The 26,061-nt window shown below is 49.7% G+C and overlaps 1 protein-coding gene across 10 annotated transcripts in view; it reads left to right on the top strand.

The window, feature by feature from the left end:
* FAM135B (family with sequence similarity 135 member B) overlaps positions 1-26,061 on the top strand; it is a 228,955-nt gene that overhangs the window by 140,236 nt on the left and 62,658 nt on the right. For all 10 annotated transcript variants that reach the window (XR_012064254.1, XM_072949761.1, XM_006211158.4 and 7 more), the window contains 4 exons: positions 8,262-8,401; positions 11,670-11,740; positions 16,790-16,963; positions 20,217-20,343. Coding sequence is in view for 9 of the 10 variants with exons in the window: in XM_072949761.1 (XP_072805862.1) it covers positions 8,262-8,401; positions 11,670-11,740; positions 16,790-16,963; positions 20,217-20,343 (512 nt within the window). In the remaining variant the exon portion in view is untranslated. The remainder of the gene's footprint in view (positions 1-8,261; positions 8,402-11,669; positions 11,741-16,789; positions 16,964-20,216; positions 20,344-26,061) is intronic.

The raw sequence follows: 26,061 nt of genomic DNA, 5'->3' as shown, positions 1-26,061 counted from the left end.
GGGACAGTGCTGGGTTCAGCCCTTCGAGAGTTGGGGCCTGGGGGTGCTGATCTCCTTCTGGACTGGACAGTCTTAGCTCAGCCCTGGTAGTGGAGCTGGCCTTCTGGAGGGATCCTCCATCCTTGTTGGAAGAGAAAGGCAGAGCGACCACCTGGTCTGACCTCGTCGCTGTGCCTCTGGGGACTTCCTGACATTTTCATAGCAAATCACAACTGTCCCCTGCGTGCTGTGGTCTCCCACTAAGGCCAAGGTCACCGTGGGCTGGAGAAGAGCCCTGTGCTCCTTGGAACACACCAGGACAGCCGTGGGGCAGGGCCTGCAGGTATCTGATTAGCTGCAGTTGTGGCTGTACTTAGTTTTCCTGGGGAAGCATATGGTTGAGACAGATGGTTCAGGAAAGTCTGAATCACATAAACAGGGCTCTTTGCCTCCCGTTTGCTGGGGCTCCCAATGACTTCTTAACAGAATGGGTTTCAGGATTAGAAGGGGCAGCCTGGGTTCTACCTTTCTCAGAAAACCCCACGTTGTGTGTTTCAGGCAGACCTAGTCCCGTTTGCAAGGGAACGGGATAGCTGTGGCTCCAGGGTCATCGTGAGGACGTAGCAGGGAACAGCCTCGGGGAGCTAGCTGCCTGAGCCAAGACTCAGTTCACTTCCACAAATGCTTATTCAACACTGCTGCCAATTCTCTGTGATCCGGTCACTTGGAGCCTTGGTCAGTCATGCGTTTTATAAATATTTGCCGACCTGGACACCACGAAAAGAACTGGCTCTGTGCTAAGCCCTCACCTGGACTGCAGCTTCCCACCTGGTCGTTTAGGGCCAATTAAACTGCAGCAAATAAGTTCAGTTCTATTCTAAGAGCGACAGTGGGGGAGTGATGGAGACTGGTTGATATTTTATATTAATAGATTACAGAGCAGTAACAGGAGAAGTCAAAGTAAAGTTTTCCATATTCTGTATGGGGAGAAAATTAAGAAGTGATGCCGAAAGGATTAGATTAATCAGAGCTGGGTTTTAAATGTAAACCCTAGTATTTGGGGGGAATTTGAAGAGAGGGTGAGGGTGAAAGGGGAATCAAAGGTGGCCTGCGAATTCTTTCCTGCTTGTGGTTAGGAGACGGGGGAGGAGCATGTGTGGGAAATGCATCCGGAGGTCCTCTGTTGGATATACAAGTGCACGGTGCGTTTTGATGTCAGAGGAGTAATGTCACGAGGGTGAGGGACCTTGTCCACTCAGGAGGTGGAGCCACAGCCAGACATCTGAGAGTCTTCATCTTATCAGTGGCATATGAAGTCGTGGAACGCACAGAGGTGGGAGGTTCGGGAGGTGCCGTCCAGGGGAGGCAGCGAGGTGAAAGGGAACCATGAGCTTGGCTACCTGTCGTCAGCAGGCGGGGTGGGGGCTACGGAGTCCGCTTACTACTCTGTTGTCATATTGTCATTACTGCCATTTGGGGACGTGAAAGAACCAAGGCCGGCAGAGTCAGAGGCTCACCCAGTGACTCCCTGGCAGGGAGAGTCTGGATTCTCCATCTTTCCAGGCAGTGCCCACAGCCCTGGCCCAAGCCCGCCGTCTTCCCGACATCAAGAAACAGTTAAGGGTGGGCAGGGCGAAGCTCAGTGGAAAAGCGCGTGCTTAGCATGCATGAAGTCCCAGGTTTGAGCCTCAGTAGGTCCATTAAAAAAAAGAAACAATTGAGGGTTCCCTTCCGCCTCCCCTGAGGGTTCTGCTGGTAGCTGCTAGGGTTCGGTTGTGGATGTGTTGAAGAGTCACATCAGCTACGCACGCCCGCCCACCCAGAAGCGCGTTCGCTGCAGCTTCTCTGAGCGCCTGCTACACGTTAGCCTCTGTGCCTGGTACCTTCCCAGGTCACCCCGTCCAACCCTCCCAACCCTTGAACTCCCGTCCCCAGGTCACAGATAAGGAAACGGAAGTTCAGACCAGGTAAGTTCCTCTGTTCACAGGTGCATGGTGTATGGATGGCGGAGCCCAGAGCGAATCCATGTCTTTTCACTCCAGTCTATCCATTGTCCTTACAAAAGCGTGAGGTACAAGACCGGGCACTGGACTCTGTCATCGGCATACAGATGAGAACACCCGAGACTGGGCAGCGCTTAGGACTGACCCGAAGGATGCCCAGCAGGTGGACTGGAGCACGTTAAAGGCGACACGCCGGCCTTTTACTTTTGAGATTATATAGCAATGCACATTATTGGCTAATAAAGTGTTATCAAGTGCTGACCTTCCCGGGCTCACTCTAACAGGCAGGGCCCAGTGGCTTACAATTAAGTAATTGAGCCCATCAGTGTTGATGGCCGAATGCTTACTGCTGAGTTACATCAGCAGCCCTGGTTCATTTTCAGGAATTTAAATGGTATTTTTTTCCTGCGTTTTTTTGTTTGGTTGACCTCCTTCTGCAAACGTGAATCTCTGGCAGCCCACGGTATCAGCTGTGCAGATCAAGTTTTCTTGTGGAGTAAGTCAAGGAGTACCGCCAACGGAGGGAACCTTCCAGAAGTCACCCCTCCTCATCCCTGCACTCGTTAATGATTGATTGATTGATTCCGGGCATACTTGAGGAGTGTAATATAAAAAGCCAGCTGTCCCATCGTTCTATGACTTCAGCTCTTTTTCTGCAAAATAGAGGTGATGGCAAAAGCACGGGTGCTGTGAGGAGAGAACAAGTTGGGGAGTGTTGCACTGAACGTGGCAGACTGTTCCTTATCATTGTTGTACCATCACCAGTGACTGGCGTTGTGTCTAGTGTTCTGACTGGCATTACGCCTGTGTGGTCCTTTAGTTAAATAATAAACACACTGAGACGTGAAGGAATGCAAGTAAACCCATGCTTTGGAGCCACTGTTCTCCCATCTACGGCCCTTGCTGCTGAGGATGTCAACCGCCCAACCCTGAGTCCCCTCACGAGTAAGACAAAGACTCTCATGCCCATGGTCAAGTGAGATAAAGGACGTAAAGTGCCTGTAACTCAGGCCACCCGATCCCAGGCTCACTTCTGTAGAGCAATCTGAAGTGAGCAGAAGAGTTCTGTGTGTATGACATCTTACAGAGAAGTGGCTTTTTCAAATCATCGTTATAAATAACGACATGTAGGCAATTTTGTGCAGTGTGTGGTCCATAATCTGCCACCTCAATTAAAGTTGTCAAAGTGGCCTATGTAAGATGTTGCAAATAATGCGATGTATCTGGAGAGATGAGAAATTCGCTCAGACCAGGAGACGTCTGTGGAGATGAAAGACTGAGGGACTCCTCGTCCTTACTCCACGGACAGACATTGCAGACAGACACAGCCCCCCAGGAGCCCTGTGATTGCAGAGGACTGGGCCCCAGCTTTTTGCCTATGACCTGATGCATAGTAGGTGATTAATAAGAACTTAATGAATTAATTAATATATGTTATAGCAGAAACCACAGAAACATATTAATTTGGGATTGTGAATAAGACATACACTCATGTTTATGTGCATTAAAGTAGTCAATATTCCATGCATGGATGGGTACTTCGGTAGAAAGTAAGAAAGACATGTGACATCCTTTCAGATGGCAATCACCCGACAACTAAAATGCAGCTCTTTATGGATGTGTCATCAATCTGACATGCTTCGGAAGTGGAAGGTGCAAGTATATTGACATCTCTTCAGATGGTCCACAAAAGGGCTTGTGTCCCTAAATGCCCTGTGGACAGAAATGCCAACCTGCTTCCCCCACCTCATACTTTCCAGGAAGTTCTGGGATTCCACAGTGGAACGGGGTTTTTTTTCTGAATGCCAGGCTAGGAGAAAGCTGGGTCTGATCAGTCCTTGCTCTGGGGGCTTCTCGTGGCCACACAGATGCCCTCTCCATGGTGAACTTGCTTCTGCAGGCATCCGCACGGGGGCCTCGGGGGCACCAGCCTCAGAAACCCAGGTTGTTTCTCTTCAGGTGGAACTCACATACCCAGATGTGGCTCTTCAAAGCACAGCCTTTGCGCCAGGTTAGATGGGTCCACAGAACTTATCAGCTCACGGTGACACCATATCTGCCTTCTACCTGTAAACCCTTTGGTCGTGGGGAACGTCCAGTCATCATCTTGGACTCCAGCTTTCCTCAAGGTGCTTCTCTTTCCAGGAACAAGTTTTTCATGCCTGATCCACATGGTATGTTAATACCTCCTGCATCAAGAAAAAGTCTGTCACAGTCTAACAGTCTCCCCAACTTCCAAACTCCAGAAGTCACCGAGACCTTCGTCCCTGGGATCCCAGGATTTCCTGCTCTCTCGAAGCAGACTGTTCCACTTGAACTCCTGGGAAAAGGTCTCTGGGGAAGGTAGCAGCCTTGGTGGAATCACAGAAGGTCACTTCATGCCTCTCTACCCTGGCAGTGAGCATTCGCTGGTCTTTCCAGTCAGACACTGCTCATATGATCCTGGACATCATTGTGGTCCTGCTCTGTGAAAACTGAGCTTCAGGGGGCTTTTTCTTCTTCCTCTTCTTTGAAATGGTTAGAAACAACAATAAAGCTTGGCTTCAAGGTGACTTTCTGTCCTTCCTATTCCTCGAAATGGCCAGAAAATTATCTAGTGTAAAGAGTCATCATCCTTATCATTTTCATCCTACCAGGAAATCTGCTTGAGTTTTGAGAATTTCACATTGAACCCATACTTCTTTAGTCCTCATCTCATCGGAGCCTCACATTTATGTAACATAAGCAGGGCATGATTCTTGTCTCATTTAAGCCCAATTTACCGTCCTGCCCAAGGCCATACAGTGAAAAAGTGGTGGGGCAAGTTCTAGAACATACGTCTTTGCTTTATTAAACGAGGTCCTGTTCCTAAAAATATCCAAGGTCCGGACGTTGGGTTGCTCGTAATCTAACTTGGTTTTTTCCACTTCCATGAACTCTAATGTTTTGGAAGGTTCTCTCATGTGAATGTGGCCTGAGTTTGAAGAAATCCTGGGATAGCTTCTTAGCATCTTCATTTTCAAATAGCCCAGACTTTGCCCAGCTGTCCTCAGGCCTGGCGGGTTGGAGGGGCCCCCCAGAGTGTTGACTGCTTAGCACAAACCTGATCCTCTGGGGAGCTCCTGTGTGCAGACAGAGCCAAGGCTGTGTTCTTGGAATGGGAGTGGGTGCAATCCATAGCTCATGAAGGTGCTCTGGCGTGGGCTGTGAGGCAGGGGGTCCATGTCGCATGAATACCACCTGTGCTTCGTGATCTGTGCTCAGAGTCCTCTGGGGCTGGAGGAGAGTCTCAGCAGAGGGAAGGTCATTGCTTGAATTGTAAACACTGAGAGATGCATCAATATGCAAAGTACTGACCTCACACATTTTTGGGGAAAAGAAACAGCAGAACCTCAAAGTTTCTTTCCTCTTGCTCTCCGGCCTGAAATTCCAGATTAAACTGTTTGAAATGAACTCTTTGGACAGTGGGAGCCATTGAAGACTCCTCTCCCTCCTCAGCCCTGTTCTCTTTTCTCTCCTCCTCTTCCCCCCTCTTCCTTCCTGTCCCTTCTCGGGCTGCTCCCACCTTCTTTCCATTCGTCTTGTTTTCCCTCAAAGTTCTGACTCTCCTTTCAGATGATACTTACGCACGGTGTCAACCCTGATATATACAAAACCCTGATATATACAGATGTTGGGGAAGACTCTGATCTGCACCTTCCCATTGGACCACTTGGGTCCCATTGGACCAGGTAAAAACCTGGTCAACACGCAATGAGTAAAAACGGTCCAAAGAGAAGAGTTGCTTTTTACCCCCACACCCTGGAAAGGGTAACTTTTCAAAGTATGAACAAGATCCTTAAGGATGGAGAGAGTGGGTACTGCCCTCACCCCTGGGTGCCCAGCACCTGGTGCAGAGAGGAGGGTGAGGGTGCACACGATGTGAATGTGCGCCCTCTGTCGGCCAAGGACGGCTCTGCAGAATGAGCAGAGAGCCAGTCATAGAAAGTTCAGGAGGTGGCCTGGCCAAGGAGGAGAAAGGAACATTTCCTTCTGGGTGCCAGGAAGAGGGACCCAGGTTGATGAGGAAGGTGTCCAAGCATGGACTACTGTGTTGAAGAAGGGAGAATCCCAGTGGGGACAAAGCAGCCAGGTGCCGTCCCAGTGATGCCCTCAGGCCAGGAGGGTGTCTCCTGTTCAGTGAACCTTCCTTTGCAGAAGGCACAGTTCTTTTATGTCCTACTTAATAGTGATGAGGAAATACCACAGAAGGTCCCCTAGGGCATCAGAAATGCCTCATCCTGGGCTTCATGGGGCACCTTGGGTTGTGATGACCTTCTGCAAATACTGTTGAGTCCCGTGATGTAGGTTGTCAATCCGCTCAAAGTCAGAGGAGCTCAATCTCCCGTCGATAGGTGGCCCGCAGAAATGTACTCAACAGAAAGTGCTAAGACCTTTTTCTAAACACAATTCAAAAGTCATCCTACTGCATTTTGCATGCCTAGTACGTGCCTGGTCTTCAGATCTTGATTTATTTTATTTTCATGTCTCCCCTGATCCCAGGGAGTCAGTGTGGTCATACCCGTTTTTTTTTTCATGTGGAAAACTGCTGTTACAAGGCATGATGTCATTTGCCCAAGAAGACAAGTGATGGAACTGTTTGGCTGGCTGTCCCTCCAGGTACTAGATGGCTCAGTGTTGCTCTAACCTTCAGAGTATTTACCCCATCCATCCTCTGCCACGTCGTCAGTCTGGGTTATTTATCAACCAAGGCCTTGACAGTGACAGAGAAAGGGCTGGTGCAGCAAATAGAATAGGAAGGCATTTGCACACAAGGATCACTTCTGCTTAAAAGCCACATCAATTTGAAGCCAACAGATCTAAACAGGGCTGCATCCGGCCAGTCATTTTATTTCCTTCATGATGAAGTGCAAATTAGAGCAGGCACATCTGAGCAGCGTTGGAAACCACCTGGGATTTTGCACTTCTTTTCCCTTGCTCTGAAGCCGCCAGGCAGGTGGTGTTGAGGTGTCACTGTGCATCGGAAGGTGACAGCGACCCTCTGTCCCTGTGTCCAAGGGACTGTGTGAGCCGTCTGGGGACAGTGCACCAGGCACTTAAGCAGCTTCCCTTTGCTGGTAAGGCCGATTTTTCTTATTTTCTCAGCTCCCTTGGCAATCGTGCTATTTCAGGTTTTCGGAAGGGCTTTGTAGTTTCCTGCCTCTTGCTAGGAAATGGGTGCATTTCAGTTATTCACCTGAGACGTCCTTTCCAGTTGTTAGTTAGGTGGATGTGAGGGTGAAGCCACACAATGCCTCGTCACATAGCAGTCACATAGCAGTGATCATGACACCTGCCTCCTCTCCTTTTAGCTTTGGTCTCTTCATCTGCGGTAAAACTTACCCTAGCAATTTTCTAGGACGATTAAGGAAAGAAACACATTAGAAAAGCACTTAGGAAGTTGTGGAATACCACATCGTTGGCCATTATTATGAATAGGAAATCCTTGCCTTATATTATATAAATATTAGCATTATTTATTTTAGAATATTTCTATATTTTTTCCAGCTATACAATTTGTGTGTTAAGTGATTTGGAGGAATCTGCCCATTAACTCTCCACAGTAACCCTGGTCAGCGGATGCAGGAAGGTCTCAACCTCAGTGGGTAGATGCATCTTCCAAGTTCAACTCAACTTTAGGACAATGTTTAGGGGATTAGGGTACATTGAGAATGTATTGGAAAACGTGGAGCTGAACAAGTTGCTGAAAAACTTGGATCTCTGATATAATTAGAACAAGCACGTTTACCTAAAACTCAAGACAGAGTGTCCTTTGTCTCCTGTATGATATGCAGAAAACACTGTTCAGTAGAGAGAGGTTCTGTGGGCACTCGGACGTCCTTGTAGAAGAAAGACCAATTTCTGTCTTTACCTCTGTGCTTTTCTCATTATTTCCAGGAGGCGGGGGGTGGGGGTGGGGTGATGGAAGGCTTTGCACAGGGAGGGGAAGGTGTGAGCAGGTGAAGAATTAGCAGGTACTAATTTTCAGCCAAGGAGCGACGCCCTCTGCATATGAAGTGACTTAGCCATGATCCTATGATTTAGAAAGGATTGAACACGGTTCTTTCTGAGGGGCCAGCGCAATTCACTGAACATAAATCTTACATGATGGAATCTCATTCACCTGTGGGTTTTGAGCTTTGGAAATTGGGATGCACTTCGGGGCCACTGCTTTCCCTGAGCTGGGCTGACCCCCAAGCAGGCTGCCAGGTCCAGGGCAGCCCGGGAGTTCACGGGCTCCTGCTGGTCCTTGTTTTGCAGACGGCGGCAGCCTGCACTCAGCCTGCATCCACGAGAGCACCGTGCACAGCCGGGTCTTTCAGATCCTATACAGGAACGAGGAGGTGCCCGTAAATGATGCCGTGGTCTTCCGCGCTCACTTGCTCCTAGACGGTGAGAGGGTAAGTCGTGGCGTCGACCGCCAGCCCCGCCTCGCCGATCCCTCCTGGTGCCTTTTGCCTGGAAAACGGGAAGGGAAGGAGGAGCTGTAGATCGGCTCTGAGATCTGACAGGTCGGGACGTGATTTTAGAGCCATCCTGCACTTACACGTGAAATACAAAAAAAAAAAAAGACACAAATGAACTTATTTACAAAACAGAAACAGACTCAGACATAGAGAACAAACTTATAGTTACTGGGGGGGAAAGGGAGTGGGAAGGGATAAATTAGGCATTTGAGACTTGCAGATATTAACTACTATAAATAAATAGATAAACAACAAATTTTTACTGTACAGCACAGGGAGCTATATTCAATATCTTGTAGTAACCTGTCATGAAAAAGAATATGAAAAGGAATATATGTATGTATATGTATGACTGAAACATGATGCTGTACACCAGAAATTGACACATTGTAAACTGACTATACTTCAAAAATGATAATTAAAAAATAAAAAAATTAGAAGTGGCAGACCTTAAGGAACTGTGGAGTAGCTTGGGTATTTTATTTATATACACTTTGTGAGCCACCTCTCCCCACCAGAAGATTTGGGAAGGCTGATAAAATACATAGACTAGTACAAGAAAAAAAAATTGCAGTAGAATGAGCCAAAGTAGAGGAAAAACACAAAAGGGAACTAAAACCTGAGTTAAATGTAACATGAAGGCACAGGCGTAGCCCTGGACCTTTGCTGGTGGTGGCCTGCACGTTCAGTGCTGAGCTTCCTACAGCCCAGGCGGAGGAAATATGGTTGTTAGCAACAAGATGCTTACCGTACCGAGGAGGAGGAGGACCAGGTTACAGAAAATAACCCCGAACTTCCGGTTTACCCCTTCCCACCTGCTTTCGCCCCTGGTATCTGTAAGTTTGCTTCCTGTGGGACATTCTTTCTTAATTCACAGGCTTATCCACATTAAGTAAGATAGCGTAGGGACAGTGGTCACTGTCGTATGCAGCGTCCTACACTGGAACTCTTCCGTAAATACTAGCTACTCTTAGTATTTCCACTATTCTACAAAACTGATGCCTGGTGCTAAAAACCCACCCTTGAAAGGAAACAATCTCTTTAATCAAAACAAGGCAGGGCACTGGAAGGGCATGTGTGTGTGTGCGCGTGCGTGTACGTGTGTGTGTGCATGTGTATATGTGCATGTGTGAGTGTCTGCATGTGTGTGTGAATGTGTATATGTGCATGTGTGTGTGCATGTGTGAATGTGTGTATGTGCATGTGTGAGTGTGTGTGTGTGTGTATGGAGGGAGGGGTGGGTAACCAACAGCCAGCAGTGAAATAAGTGATTTGAGAAACCAGGGACCACATTCCGGAGCATCTTGCAATTCAAGATTTACTGAGACATCAATGAATTCGTAGCCAGGCTCAATCTAGCCACAGCTTGTCCCGGGCCTGGCTTTCTCTCCTTGTTCCAAAGAAATTGCAGCAAGTTGAAAATGGGAGCCTACCGTGGATGTTTGTTAACGAGGCAAATGCATGCTCCGAGGTGGCTAGGAGGGCTGGCTTTGCTAGTCTCACTGCCCAGAAACTGGTGTCAGGAGTCTGTGTTGCTTGGGTGGTGTGTATGAAGCTGGGTTCATGATTATGCAAAACAAAGCTCGGGGAGGAAGTTATTCATAGCACTTGGATTCAGCAAAATGTTAACTTTCAAATGCTTAAAAATTTTTTAAACAAATTTTAAAACCCTGGGGAGCTAAAGATAAATTCCATCCATATGTCTCTGCCTGAATTATGCTTCACTAGGAACATGTTTCCAAAGAGGCCTTTGGCTAAGAGATTTCCATCCCTCCAGAATGAGGATATTCTTGCAAAGAAACAGAAACCAACCAAGAGGTGGGCGTGGAGAGGAGCCTTATTTATTCTTCAAGACACAGGAATACTTTCTATGTGGCAGGTGCTATTCCTGGCGCTGGGGGACCGGAGTGGTTAAGACTAGTCTCTCCTTAATGACACCAGATTGCAGGGACACTAGGCAGGAGAGGGCCAGGGGGATTTAGCCACAGGCCGGATGGGTATTGTCACTGAGTCTCATGAGCCCGATTCAAATGCAGCTTTGGAATGCCAGTACAGCATGGCCAGATGCAGGGCCTGTTTTTTCAGAAGCTGGAAACCTGCAGTAGGAATGTGAAATTGCCTGATTTTCACATGTTTGCTCCTTGTTTAAAACATTAAAAAAAATACTATGAGGACTAAACGAAACATGGCTGCAGATCATATTTATCTCATGGGCTGTCAGGTTATAAACCTGAAACAATTTTATAGGAAGCATCGAATGTTAAGATGGACGAAACAGCGTTTTGTGTATTACATAGGAGAAGAGGTGCGTCCAGCCTGGGAGTGGGGAGGAGACGATGTCCTGTCACAGGGGGGCAGTTACTTACCTGGGTTTCCGGAGTTAGGGGCAGAAGCGAGTTCTGGAATTTAGCAAGTGCCTCCCCTGGAGGTGGCGGTGATGTGTTTAGTGCAGGAAGGAAGACTGGGGGCTACCGTCTTTTAGATGCACGTGAGAAGCTGGCAGGTGGAACAATAAATTCCCGTGCTAATGAATGAAAACAGATTTTTTTAAAAAAGCTAAAAATGGAAATAGCCATGGGTAGGACATGAAATGCTGAAGATCTTGAAGCATAAATGGTTAAAGGCAATGGATCTCAGGACAGAAATGAAGGACAAGCTTTCTTTGTGCAGCTGAGCCATCTTGGGAAATGACTTCACTTCCCTGAGCATAAAGCTTTCTCCTCGGTGAACCTGAAGGAGAGGAGGTGAAGGTGCCTGAAGTAACCTCACCTGCACCGTTATCCCATCTCTGGCGATGTGGGGTTTCCTCTATGCAGATTCGCTGCTCCACCCTTTCCAAAGCCGGTGCCATGGAACGCTTCACTCCTGCTTAAAAGGATTCCAGATCAAACCTGTATGGGAAATAAGGTCCTCAAAAGTCCTACGAAATAGAAAACTTGCTTAACTTTTTTTTTTTTTTTGCAAATTGGCTTTTCCCCAAATTTCACTACGGAAATCCCTTCCTTCTAATTTGCATGTAATACGGATACCCTCTTCAACCGGAATTCCATAGAACACGCGCCGGAATTCCGCTTTACACGTAAATGCCATTCATTTGGTGGTGAGATTCTTTTTCTAAACTTAGGGAAATAGACCAGCTATTTTTTGTTTCATTTGGACTAGGTTTGACGTCTGCAATCCTTACACTGTGCTTCTCCTCTAGGTGGAAGAGGCGCTAAGTGAAGTTGATTTCCAGCTCAAGGTGGACTTGCACTTCACGGACAGCGAGCAGCAGTGAGTGGCCCTGGAGCCCTCGGGTGGTGATAGTGCACCTTCTTCTGCTCAGCCCTTCCCCAGACCTGGGGTATCCCCCTGGCCACGAACATTCCTCAGAAGCCCAGGTCCTGATCAGCTGCAGTGTCCCTCCAGTGCTCAGATATGTGGGCAAGGAATACGCGGTCATTTCAAGCTGCATGCATGTTTAGGCGGGTAGCTCGAATGCGGCTTGCACAGAAAACCCCTGACCTCCTGAATGTGTTACCTGGTAACTTCTCCTGTCTGACCCCTCCATTGCAGTACTCATTAGGTCTTTAGATTAATGACCTTATGTGGCTGCAAACCTCAAGACCCCTTCAGAATCAAGGAGATTCTGCCAGAATCCTCATCCTTCTACTAAATATCCGCTATTGTATTTCAACTCTCTGAAAATTGGAAATCCATTTAGGGTGTAACCTGCTGATTAAATCAGCCGGAAGCAGCGCTCTTTTTTCTCGTAACTGCTTCCTTTAAACTTGTTCTGAGGCCTCCTCCTCCTCCTCCCCCGGGGTAAACCATCAGGTCATGGAGCCTTCCTGTGTTATTTCGTGTAATAAATAGATGGTCATGTTTTTTTTTCAGGTATTAAAAAGTTCAGTCGAATGTATTGCCCAAACCCCAAACTCTCATCCGATTTATAACTTCTTCTCATTCGCACTGCCCCCTTTCTCTGCTGCACCCCACCTCCTGGCCCCAGAGTAGGGAACCCCCAGTGCAGCAACAGGGTATGTTGAGTGGCTTTGTAGAGCTTCGTGCCTCCTTCCCCCTGGGGCATGTGGGCCTTGCAGGGTCAGGCGCAAGGAGGAGGGAGGAGCTTGCAGAAGAGGCAAAGAGCTGTAAGCGATGGGTTCAGCTGCCAGCACGACTCCTCGCAGGGCAGGTGCAGAATCCTGCTTTCTCTGCTCTTGGGGTGTTCTTGTGCATTCCTTGCAGATACACCCCTGTGGCAGTCCCCCTCTCCCTCAGCCCCTGCAGCTCTCTGATACAGTGATGCCTCCTACGGTTGAGTCCTTCACTCCTCGCAGGAAGCTCTTTGGGCTGATTCTTCTCCAAGGAACACATATCTGGCCCTTGGATATTGGACAAAAGCACTTTTTACCCTCATGTTGCACTGGTGAGGTGCTCTAGCCCAAGCTGCTCGCTCTTCCTTCAGCCAACCCAGCCACCCTCACCCTCTCTCCTGAGGACCTTTGCAGGACGGGCACCAGGACCTGTGTTCTGGGGCACATGGGGTAGGCTCATGTAAAGACTCCCCTCATTGGGCTTAAAGTGAAGATGGAGGCACTTTTCATCTGTTCTGTTAGCAGAATCTCAGCACATGCCGACCACTTTCTGCAAGTTAATCCTCACTTCTGATCTCTATAAACAACCTCTTCAGCAAGTGCTCCATGTTCTCCAGTGGAGAATGGGAGATGAGGTGGCCAGTCGGCTAATGCGGGTGGAAAGGTTCCCCAGCCCCTTCAAATTTCAGAGTCCCTGTTAGCACTTTCATTTCCCTCTCAAGGACTGTCCCAGCCCTGAGATGTGTCTGATTGCTGTGGGAGTTTTCATAACATGGGAAGTTGAATCAGAGGGGATCTGAACCACTGATGGACTGAAATGTCAGAGACCTGATTGTGTCTGTGCTTTGAGAACAGACATCTGCTGTTGTGTATGTGAATGGTCACGCCTCATCTCTGGGTGGGCAGGGGGATCTGTCCATGGTCCTGCCACTGTGTCTGGGGCTCAACACCGCAGATTACTCACTCTTGTGTTTATCTGGACTCCAAGCCCCTCTGCCCACCTACTTCTCTCATCACTTCTGCTTTCCTCTTGGTGGGATGGTGGATGCTTGAGAAACCCTATCTTCCTCACACCATCCCCAAGACTTGATGTTCTAGCACCATATTGGACTCAGAAGCCCCTCAAGAGGCTGAGCTTCTTTCTAACCTATAAACTCAGAAGTGAAGTCCCTGCCTCTGTGGTTCTCATATTTCCCCTCAACCATCTGAGATTTCTATTGCTCACTCATTTTATTAATTTTATTAACACCTCCTGTCCTATCTCCCTATGCCCACTTCCCTCAGAGGCGTTCATCCATAGCTCCACAATAGACATTTCCATTTGCTCACAGAACCCTGCCATTAATCCCAAACAGCCTAGAAGTCACTCCCCACCCAGCCCTCCAGGCAGCCTCAGTGATAAGTTATGGTGGACACAAGGAATGTGACCTTCTTACCATCAAAACAGTGGTCAGTGGAGGAGCTGGATCCAAGAGATTGGCCCAGACAAAGTGTACAAAATTCAGCAACAGGCCTGTGATCCTTGACTGTGAGACGCTGGGCCCATCCCTGCACTTTTCTACATCTCAGCAGCCTTATTTATAACTGGACATTGTTTCAGATCCTGTACCTCCTAGGTCTGTTATGAAGATTAAAGAGAGGTGATGCCAGGTCAGGGGCCTGGCCTTATGGGATCGATGTCTTCTTCCTCTTCGTGGCTTCCTAGATGCACGGGGGGCCAGGCTTCTTTGTGTCACTTCCTACGGTGCAAAGCATTTAATAACAATCAGAGCTGTGCGTTTTCATGCAGTATGAGATTAGCTAACAGGAACAGGAAGCCAGAGGCTGGGGAGGAATTGAAAACATCATATTTTTTCATTTTCATAAATTGGGTTTAAGGATGACAAGGCATCTGTAGCAGATCCTGGGGGTAAACTTTGGGCTTTGGAACATGACCCAAGCGGTCAGCTTCTTTGGAGCCGTGTAATCCTGAGCGGGATCAAAATAGAGAATGTGGATCTAGTATCGCGGTGAAAAGGCTCTTCATGTCCATCTCGTCCAGTGGCTCTCGATGTGGCTGGGACGACCCTGTTCCCCAGGGAAATGTGGCCATTTCTGGAGACAGTTTTGACTGTTACACTGAGGGGTGGGTGCTACTGGCATCTCGTGGATAGAGTCCACAGATGCTGCGGAATATCCCACGATGCACAGGACTGCACCCCACCCAACAAACTTATTTGGTCCGCAAGGTCAGTATCACTGAGGGTGAGGAACCCTGCTCGAGCCTTCCCTCACATGTGAACCTGCTGCTCTGCAAAGCCCCATGAGCGTGTGTTTACACAGGGACGGGGGCTCACACCTCCCCATCATCTTTGTTCTGTGCCTGGACAGGTCTGCCTGTCCGGAAATTCCTCTTTACTTCAAGGAACAAGTCATGCTTGTGTGCCTTTCTTCAGTTGCCCTCAGCTCCTTGCAGCCACTCATAGATTCTCAGTCTGGATGGTGATTCAGATAAACAAGATGCTTTAAGCCATCTTTTCATCTCCATTTAAACACTGAGACTCTCCTCGTATTTTGTGTTTTTTGTTAGTTTGATTTGTTTGTTTGTTTGTTTTAGTTCCTTTTCTAGAAACCCAGACATTCTCCTCTCAATGCTGTCTGGTTTCTCTCTCTCTTTTTTTTTTCTAATTGAGACCTCCTCCCCCAAACTGAGTTTCATCTCCATTTATTAGCTCTATTCATTCCTGAGCAACAAAGAGCTATCACCTCCCTCATTCTGAATTCTTCACTCCTATTAAAGTGGCTTAAATTCTTGTTAACATTTTGGACATCTTTGCTACCCTGACACGTGTTTCACCCCCTGTTGCTCAAGCAACAACCCCTGAGGCTGTTCCTAGGATTCACAGGAGCCTGCGTCTGATGGGTTTGAAGCAGAACAAACTGTGCGGCCAGACAGACCTGGGCCGAGCGTTTCGGTTTTGCCTCCTGACTTTGAACAAGTCAATTAACTGCTGTTGGCTTTGCTTCCCGTCTAGAAATGAGTAACAGCAGTTAATACCTCTGTGATTGTCATTTGCATTAAGGGCAAAAGCACCATGTTCGGTTCATAGGAAGGCCTCAGTAATGGTTGTCAGAACTGAAGTGAGTGCTAATGTCAAGGACTCGCTGAAACTCGGGTACACCCCACGGTCCCTCTTCATCACGTTTCTTCCCGGAAAGAGAGGCGGCCATTGTCTGTGGGCTGTTTGTGGAATCACACCGGGCTCCCCCGACGTAATCGGCTCTTTCATCTGCCATTCATTTGTATCCAGGCTCTAAGCAACAAGGGCTTCTAGGAAAAAAACCCCTTAGGAGGGCTCTTGGGGGCTTGCCCCCCTTTCCTTCTTCTTGCTGTGTCTCTTTTCTCATCTGTGGGAGGACGAGGAAGTTTCTGCCCTGAACGTCTTCTCAGCTCTCCTCTCTGCTCACGGAAGATGCTCCGTCCGGGTTTCTCCAGTGCTCTGGTTGAGGGACACCCAGGCCACCTGAGTGATGGGTGTGCAGAGCTGGACATGAGCACTGGATGGCTTTTATTTAGAGAAAATTAACCCCATTTTTATAACCAAAGATTCTGGTCGACTTTGTCTGCCATTTGGCGTCTCTCTCAGGAATCAGACACACACGCTAGGGCGGGGGGGGTCTTGATGAAACCGTTCCCACTTTAAGCATTCCTCTTTGAGGGGGAGGGGCGCTCATTTGTTCGTTCAGTCAGTTCTTCCTTGTAATAAGCAAGTACTTGACTGATTTCTACAGCCTGCCTCATTCTGTGCTTGGAGTTAGGGGTACAAAAATGAATTAGTCACAGTTCTTGCCCTTGAGAGGTAGGAGTCTAGCAGGAAACACAGAGAGACAAGGGAAGTGCTGTGCGGTTGTCTGGGGGAAATACAAGAGCAAGCGGGGAGCTGGGGCCCAGGAGGGCTTCCCTGTTGAGCCTGGGAGAGCGTCCTGGCATCTCTCCATCACTGACAGTTGAGTTTGGTGTTGGTGATCACAGAGTGTGTGTCCCAACTCGGTGTAAGGTCCTGTGAGTTCTTTTTCCCTCTCTGAGCCTCCATTTCGTCATTTGCCAATCACGGGAAAGCGATGTCTACCTGGCAGAGTATCTGCAGGGGTTGAACAGGCTGATGTGGGCATGGGGGTTGTGCCTGAGCAAGGCTGCGATGGCCCTGCCGGGTGACAGCCAGGCCCGCCCGCCCCCACTCACTGAGCTCACTCGCTTGCCTTCCAGGCTGAGGGACGTGGCCGGGGTGCCCGTGATCAGCAGCCGTGCGCTCCGGCTGCACTTCCACCCCCGGAGGGGTCTGCACCACCAGGTCCCCGTCATGTTCGACTATTTCCACCTGTCTGTGATCTCGGTGACTGTCCACGCTGCCCTGGTGGCTCTGCAGCAGCCCCTGATCAGGTATGAGGCGACAGGCCCTGCAGTGTGGGAGCAGCTTTAGTTTCTCGTTATGCTTTAGTCTTGGGTGTGGCTGAGGTGCTGAGAGCTGGTGGGGAGAGTTCAGGACAGACCAGGGGAGCTTCTCCCAGGCGCAAGATGTCAGCTCTGAGCCTCGAGCCGGGCAGGGCCGAGGTGGGCAGGGACGTGGGGAGGGCGCCTGGGGTTAAGAGGACATGGGTAGGGAACCTCGGGGCTGAAAACCTGCAAACTGCTGATGAGACCTGGAGACTGTACGTGGCCTGGCTTTTATTCCAGCTGCGCCTTATTTAAGGACTCACTTAACATCCCTGAGATACAGTCTTCATCTCTAAAACAGGAGCACAAAGGGTTCTGTGCACATAAGGTTTTAGTGACTCTCACTTGTGGACAGTGCCAGGCATGCGGTTTGCTCCCCCCTCCTCCAGTGGCTGTTTGTTCGAGTGCAGGACCACCTGAGTGGCCCCGTGCTCTCCCTTTCAGTGAATGGTCCCAGAGCGTCTCCACGGCCCCATGAAGCCCTGACGTCTTAGGAATTCTGCAGCTGGGGGCACAGAGCTGACAACAGTTAGCACATTGTCCTGTGCTCAGATGTCTTCACATACGTACCTGGCACGGCCAGATGTGTGCATCAGCTCACTTCAGAACCGTCCACATGCACGTGGGCTCACGTGTGCAAAGGGGTATTTTGGGATGGAATCTTGCAGCACTGAGCTCTGGAAGGGAACTCTCCCAGTGTCCCTTTACAGGACGCTTCTCAGTGCGGGGGGCTGAAGTGCCTGTGGGGAGACTCCAGTCCCCACTCACTGTTGGGCAGGGGTCACTGTCCCCGTCCTCTGCAGAGGTCAGCGAGAAGGAGATGAGATGCGGGCCAGGAGACGTGACAGGAGGTGCTGGTCCTGGAGGCCCTCGCCAGCCACGGTGCCCGTCTGCTGGATTCCGTCCTGGGCTCCGCTTGCTAATGGGGCCGTTTCAGATCCTCTCCGTAGAAAGTTTAACCTTCTGACAGAAACAGTCCTTTGCAAGTCTATCTGTGGCAACCTTGCCGGAGAGGAGCTCAGTTAGTAATTCACCATCAGAGTTTCGGCTTCTCCAGGGATGGGGGTAAAAATAGACCTGTCTTCTGTTCTCTGGATTCTGCAGGAAGGATTTCTATTAATTCACTCGCAGTGGCTGGGAACAAAGGGAACCTTTAAGGTTATGGGAAATACCTGTCAGATAGGGCCAGCTCCAGTTTTTTCCAGAAAAGCAGTTTCAGCAGCCTCTGTTAAGCCCAGTCAAGAAGCAGCAGGTGTGAAATTGAAGTTTAACCTCCAAAGATCCTTCGCCTCCCCTGAAACAGGCTCATGTCTGTCTAACCTTCAGTGCTTAACCCTCACGTGGGGCCTACGGACTTCGCTTGAGGGATTCAGCTAGTCAAGGCCACACTTGAGTCAAATAACGAGTTCTTTTAGCTACCAGTTTGCAGTCTGCCCCTGCCCGCGCGCCGAGCGTCGCCGCTCACACACGTGGTCTGCGTTTCTCCTGCCGGTTCCTTTTCTCCACCTTCGAGCTAAGCTGCAGACTTCCTTCAAATCTCAGTGCTAAACAAATCCGAGTATTGATTCTGTTCTACCAGACTGTGTTTGTGGTGTTATCAACAGCAACTATATAAATCTAACAATGGCTAGATTCGGTTGTATTGTTTTGTGGTATTATTGACAATAACTACCCGCGTTTATTGAATTGTTACTGTTTGCCAGACACTGCGCTGGAAGGCGCACTTGGCCCAGCTCAGGGAATCTTCACAGCAAAGCCGCTGTTCAGGTGCTGGTATCAAGCCTTCCGACTTACGAGAAGACAGGCACTGGGAGGTTTAAAACTTTCCCCACGGAGCTTAAGGACACTGCGCTGAAATTTCAACCCTGGCAGCCCAGCTCCGTCGGCTGCCTCTTAAACCCTGGGCCAAACATGCTCTGATTATGTGTCATCTTTAACTGTTCATCCCTTTCACTCAGTCTGGTTTATAAACTGCCCTCCTGCGCTCCCTGGCCTGAGTTTACTCCACCCCCCTCTCTAGACCCAAATGCCTTTACAATAAGGACCATACCTTAACCGCCTTGCCCCCGTATCGCCTAACATGCTGCCTGACACACGGCATCAGCCTGATAAGTATTTGAATAAGTGGGTTAAACCAGAATGTAATGGGAGCTTTATTTCCCTGTCCGTATTTTAATCTGGAATGTGGGTCTCTTGAATTAAGTCCTTCCACAGGTATTTCCTGGGCACCTCTGATGGAGACAGTGCCCTCTGAGGCTGTGTGTTAATCAGGACCCTCCTTGCCATCAGAGGCTGTGACTCTCCCTGGAGGAATAACACAGGCCTGTCAAATAGCATTCACAGTATAAGGCAGTTAACCACCAGGGTGTTTTATAGAGGGGTCTGAAAGAAAGGGAAAAACGAGTTCAAGTAGACTTTGCCGACATGTCAGTTGGTGAAAATCAGAAAGATTAAAGGAGAGGGAGATTATCATAAACCCAGGTGGGATGAGTTCAGATCACACGGCTTTTCTGACATCCTCTGATCCTACAGAGGATGGTTGCCCTCACACCACGCCAGGGGGTCCTGTGAGGGCGTGCAGAGCTGGGCAGGGTCCGAGTTTCTGTCTGTGGGACAGATTACAGTATTTGCAGCCAGCACCGGCACAGCAAGTGCCTCGTCCATCATGACAGCCTTTGAGTCCACGATCCCTCTAGACTCTCGCGAGGGTCATGGCCGTGGACGCTGGTTTACGTTCTCCTGCAGAACGGAGGTTCGCGGAGGGGACAGAGGTTAGAGTCTCACTCCAGGTTGTGCCAAAGAAAGGAGCAGAGGCGGGACTGGGACGTCCCCTTGCCCGCCTGGACGGAAGCCCAGGCCGTCCGCCCGTGTGGTTACGTGACCTTGGAGCTCTGCCTCGCTGTGTCTCAGCAGGCATGCCGTTGGCATTAGGAGTATTTCCTGGCACACACAGTGGGATGTGTGTCATCCTTGGCCCCCGGGTTCACATGCCAATTGCACCCACGTGTGTGTCATGGTGGCATCCAAAACTGTCCCACCCGGCACCCCTGAGGGGTGAGCTACGCCTTCTAAATGACTTGTCTCATGGGCTCCCCAATAACGCCGTCCAGGGGGCTGACTGCACGGCCCCATCATTTTCTTAATGTCCTTTTAGAAAAATTATATACATTTTCAGTTCTTTCAATTCCCTTCTTTTCAGCTTTACTCGTCCAGGAAGAGGCTCCTGGCTGGGTAGAGGCGGCCCAGACACGGGACCAGAACAGTCTAGCCTTTCCCTGGAAAACCTGGTCTTTGGAGCCGGATACTGCAAGCCGACTTCCTCAGAGGTAATGTCTGTGCTGGGGCGGTGGCCCCGAGACTCGCAAATCTCACTTTCCAGGCTGTGTATGTTCTATGAGATTTCCGCTCCTTTCAAATGTCCCATGGAGAGAATCTGTCCATCCATTCCTTCTTTTAGTTATGGTTACATTTATCAAATGTATGCCTAATGCCAGGCCCCTGGGTAGATGCGGGGCATAGCGTCTTCACACGACACCTCTTCTGTATGGTCCCTTGAAGAATATGGTTCCATGGAGGTCATGGGACATGATGTAAAGGGCGTCCTCTGGACTGTGTGTCACCTCAGAAGCCCATCTGCACTGAGCTCATTTAAAAACACAGCTCCACCCTTCATTTGCTCACTTCTCAGAGCCTCAGTTTTCCCACCTGTAGAGTGGGGTTGCTAATGCTTACAACCTCCCCCGGTAACATGCGTATCCATTGCTGTAATGGCTGTAAAGTCCCCAGACTAGTACTGGGTACTCAGTAGGCGCTCAGTGAATATGCATATCCTGTTCCTCCCCTCGATCCTTCTTCCCAAGAAACACCTGTTGTCACTCTTCTGTGATGCTCGGGGCTTTGGCACACATAGCATTACTCTGTCCATGTTTCTCCTGAGCTGGTACATAATTGTTATTGTTAGGAGCCTGCTCAGAAAGAACCAGACTCCATTTGTTTGGATTCTCCAGTGAAACAGAATCAATAAGAGATAGATAGATAGAAGATACGTGTGTGTGTGTTTCCCTTATATCTGTATTAAATCTTTTAAGATAAATTTAAATGATTTATCTACACTAAAAATGTGTTACAAGAAGTTGGCCGATACGATGATGGTGGCTGAGAGGTTCTACACCGTGTCTGCTCCCCTGGAGACCTGGGCAAGACAGTGGTGTAAGCGTCTATCTGAGTCTGAGTTTTAAGGCTGGAGAAAACTGACGTCTCAGTGCAAAGAAGGACAGAAAGGAAACCCTTTTTCACTCAGCCTTTTTGTTCTACTCAGACCTCCGGTGGATTGGGAGTGCCCGCCACACAGGGGAGGGCAGTTTGCTTCACTCATTCCACTATTTCAAAGGTTAATCTCATCCATAAACACCCTCCCAGGCACACCCAGAATAATGTTTAACCAAATACCAAGTTGGCGCACACAGCTAACCATCATGCAGCAGGTGTCGTAAGTGGGAAAGGCCGTCCACTCAGCCAGCCCCCCACCGAGGTGCTGCATCTCCCTGTGCAGCCATGTCCCGTCCCCAGACCCTCCAGCGTGGCGGGTCCTCTGCTCGGCTTGCTCTCCTGGGACATCACCTGTGAGACCCAGCCAGGAGGTCTGGTGGAAAAAGCTGTCCCAGTCAAGTGTCCCTCCACCTGGTCCATGCTGCTGTGTCACATGTTCTCACTGCGGGGGCTAAGGAGAAGGCTGCCAAGTTCCTCCCGAGGAGCAGGAGACCTGAACTCGGGGCGGGGCTCTGTGCCCAGGAAGCAACAGACTATGAGCGAAGAGCACTGCTTTGAGGTGGACTCCTGTGGATGCAGGACCCTGGGCCACCACAGAGCATCTAGGAACCAGTGTCCTCAGCTTCGATAAAGGGCCTGGCGACAGAAACAGGGAGTGGACTACAGCCGGCAGGGGTGGTGGTTTCCATGTCACCTCCAGAGCACAGATGGCTTCAGGGCTCCGGGGTGGGTGTGGGGAGGGATAGAAGCCAGGGACTTCCTGCTCCTCTGCATCCCCAGGGCCAAGCATCCTCCTCCATCATCGGGGGATGCTGTGTGCGTCTTCTCCGTCACCCCTGACCCCTGCAGGTTCATCCCTGTTCCAGACTTCCCAGGGGTTGACCGAAGCCTTTGTTGTGACCACGTCCCAGCTCAGCCTCTCCCCCTACCCAGTCTTGCTTCTTATTCCCTGACATGTGCTGGCCCCAGAGCATCCCCAGACCCCCAGATCCACGTGGAAACCTCCAGGTCAGTGTGTTTTCCCAACGTGGCATGAAACATTACGGGACGTCAGAGGCCGTAAATCAATTCAGAGCATCCAAGACGAGGGCCTTTGCTGGGGCCACACGAGCATGTGAGGATGTTAATATGGTGTCTTCCTAGAGGGGACTGTCACGCATGCCTTTCTGACCATCCTCCAATGCTTCATTCAGGTGCCACTGCCTCTGGGGAGCCCTCTCTGATTCCCTAGGAAGAAGTGCTCTCTCCCAAATGCTTTCTGCACAGTCAGCTCTAGGCATCTCTGTCTCTCCTCCATTGGGCTCCGAGCAGCGAGGGACAGAGGCTGTTGTCTTCAGCACCACATGCCCAGGGCCCAGCACCGTGCTTGGTACACAGACTTAGTGCTCAAGAAATGTGTGTTGGATAAATGGCTGATACAATTGCACGATCGTGTTCATGCAGAACTCTGAGCAGTGAGAGATCTGAGCCGCCCAGGCATTCCTTGCCTTACAGGGCGGCAGACCGGAAGTGGGGAGGGCAGGAGAGTGAGGGCATCTCCGTAGACACGTGGGTGCCCAGAGGGGCTGCCTTTGGAGACTGGGGTGGGGTGGGGTGGGGAACCTTGTAGGTCATTCTGGCTCATCAGTTCTGTTCCATCTGAGGATGCTGAACACGACCCAGCCAGACCTCTACCTTTGATGAGTCAGAGAGAAGATTCTGGCTTCAGACACCTGCTCTGCTCCATACGCTGTGACATGGGGGACTCTCTCCACCCTGTGGAAATTCAGGCTCCTCCACTCTAAAATGGGATAATGCCTATATTTTAGAGAGGATTTCAGGAGTTAACGTATGTAAAAGCAGTGCAGAGATGGACTCACAGCAGGAGCATGAGACAGTATAGTTTTGCCCCCCATTCTCTTCTTGGCTATTTTGGAGGAAAAAGGTGCATATCAAAGAAACATCCCTGTCTTTCACAAGAGTCAGATAAAAGAGCTCATTTGTGGGTGCTCCGCAGTGAACTTGCTTCCTGAGCTCAGCTCAGTGGGTTATTTTCAGGACCTGATTCCTTTCCGGTGCGTTTTCCATTTGGGTCCCATCCAGTTACGCTGGCACAGAGCCCTGTGCCCACCCTGTGCCCTCCCACCAGGCCAGGGCTGCCAAGCGAAGGATGAAATCCACTCCCCTGCCTCCCATGGGAGCCGTGCATCCAAATCCCCCAAGAAGCCCAGAGCATTAAGCAAATAACCTCGGAATCCGTGCAGATTGTAGCGTCAGCCGGAAGGCTGAGAGAACAGGTGTTCCTTCAAAATAAGCCTTTCGGTGCAGAGACATTTGCAGAAATGAGAGATTCACAGCAAAATGAGCTGAGTGGGTGCACAGTCCCGGGGAGGGGAGGGTCGCCCTTTCCCACGGACCCAGGCCCCTCTGGCCCTGCCGCCCCGCTCTTTCTTGCAGCCCGTTAGGCAGGCAGAGCTTCAGATTCAGGGTAGGAGCAGGAGCTTCTCCCCCCGCCCCGCCCCCTCCCCGCAAGCCAGCAGCTGTGCCCTAGGCGAACTGTTTTTCCTCTCCGCTCTTGACTTATCTGTCAAAGAGGATTCTGATGCCTGCCTCCCAGGGTGGCTGAGAAGATTAAATGAAATAAGCGTATAAAAGCCTCGAGCGTAGAGCTTGGCACCAAAGTGCTCGATAAAACCCTCTTCTGGTATTATTTTTCTTTGAGTTCATGCACATAATTAAATTGAATGTTACAGTGTTGTCTTGTGGGTCGGACATTGAATGGAGGGTCTTAGATGTTTCCCGTTCTTAGCTTCTGCTCCACCTGCTGTGTGACCCTGAACCAGATACTTGCCCTCTCTGGGTCTCAGTTCCTCCATGTTTAGACAGAGGATTGGATGGCCTCCTTCAGTCTTTGCTCTGCTGTTTTATACTGTGACACCTCTGACACTGCTTGGTACAATTGGAGACACTTGGCACACGCTTGATGTATTAGTTTAGATTCTCAAGAGAATACAGAATCAATGGGGTAATAAGAAATAGGATCATAAATGTACATATGTGTGTGTGTGTGTGATTGATTCATTTTTTAAACATTTTTTATTGATTTATAATCATTTTACAATGTTGTGTCAAATTCCAGTGTAGAGCACAATTTTTCAGTTATACACGAACATATATATATTCATTGTCACATTCCTTTCTCTGTGAGCTGCCATAAGATCGTGTGTATATTTCCCTGTGCTCTACAGCATAATCTTGTTTATCTGTTCTACAATTTTGAAATCCCGTCTATCCCTTCCCACCCCCCACCCCCTTGGCAACCACAAGTTTGTATTCTATGTCTGTGAGTCTATTTCTGTTTTGTATTTACGCTTTTTTTGTTGTTGTTGTTGTTTCAAGGAATTCTCTCACGTGAATGTGGAGTCTGGCAAGTCTAAAATCTGCAGGTCAGACTGACAGCCTAGGGGCCCAGGGAAGAGTTACAGCTTGAGTCCCAAGGCGGTCTGCTGACCAAATGGCCGAAGTCCTTCTAGAGCGGGGAGGGCAGCCAGTGCTGCGGGTCAGTCTTTATCTTCTACGACCTTCAGCTGATCGGGGGAGGCCCACCCCTATTTCGGAGGGTAATCTGCTTTACCCGGAGTCTAATGATGTACATGTTAATCTCATCTGAAACATACCTTCACAGAAACTTCTAGAATAATGTTTGACCGGGATCTGGGTACCGTGGATTGGCCAAATTGACACATAAAAGTAACCGTCATCCTTATCAGTGCTCAGGATCTGGCAGATTTTTCACTGAAGATCAGGAATCCAGTGACTCAAAATCCAGAGAATCCCTTTCTCCCTGCAGGGACACCCCACACCCTCTTTCTTCTCCCTGAGAGGAGTGGGGCTGTTCCACTGCCTGGGGCAGGAATGGCCACGTGGCAGAGAGATGCCGCCTTTAGGAGTCCCCTGTGTCCAGAGCTCCGCCTCCTCAGGTAAGGGCATCAGTGTTTATTTATCCATCTGCCAGTCATTTATTTAGCCCCTCCCGCATGCTGGCCTCTGTGGGCTGCGGTGGCTAAAATGCGCACAACTCAGTCCCCACCCTCAGTGGGCTATGGGACCGAGTGTGGGAGGAAAAGGTGTAAGTAGAATTTGTAAATCCCACAACAGTGTGGAAAGGGTGCTGCTGGTCACTTGAAGTCACATTTTGGAACACGTGCTCTGCACCAAGGTGCTCTGTGAAGCCGTGAATGCACCTGGACTCTGTCAGTTCCCACCACTGCTTCCCACTTCCTTTTAAGCTGAAGAAACTGAGACAGAGAGAGGTTAAGTTATGTCTCTAAAGTCACACAGCTGGGCAGAGACCAAGCTGGAGTTTTAACTCGATCAAGCCCGATGCCAGCTCCGCCCCCGGTCATTAGCCACTAGGCTGATGGTTAACCAGAGAAGGGGGACTTCAGCTTGTCTGCTCTGCCAGGGCAGGCGTGCTTCTGACCAACTCACCTGGGTGTGCCCGGTGCAGTGCACCTGCCTGGGAAGCCTTTGTTGGGTGTCTGAAACCATGGAATCTGAGAACATCTGAATGCAAGAGAACAAAAGCCCTTGCAAGTAGACTGTTAGGCATTTAACTTTCCAACAAATCTTTCCCCAGCCGGGGCGCTCAGCCTCCCTGGTCCTCTGCCCAGCTGCGGAGATCACGGATGCCGTGCATTGTGCCAGGGCAGATGACTGTGCCTGCAATGAACACGTGGGTCACCAGAGCGGATTCCCTCCACCCTCTGCTTCACTTAGAAGGCGGTTTCCCAGAC

Source organism: Vicugna pacos, chromosome 25 (genome assembly GCF_048564905.1).
Source record: "Vicugna pacos chromosome 25, VicPac4, whole genome shotgun sequence".
NCBI classification, from domain to species: Eukaryota; Metazoa; Chordata; class Mammalia; order Artiodactyla; family Camelidae; genus Vicugna; species Vicugna pacos.
This window is presented reverse-complemented; position numbering and strand designations above follow the sequence as displayed.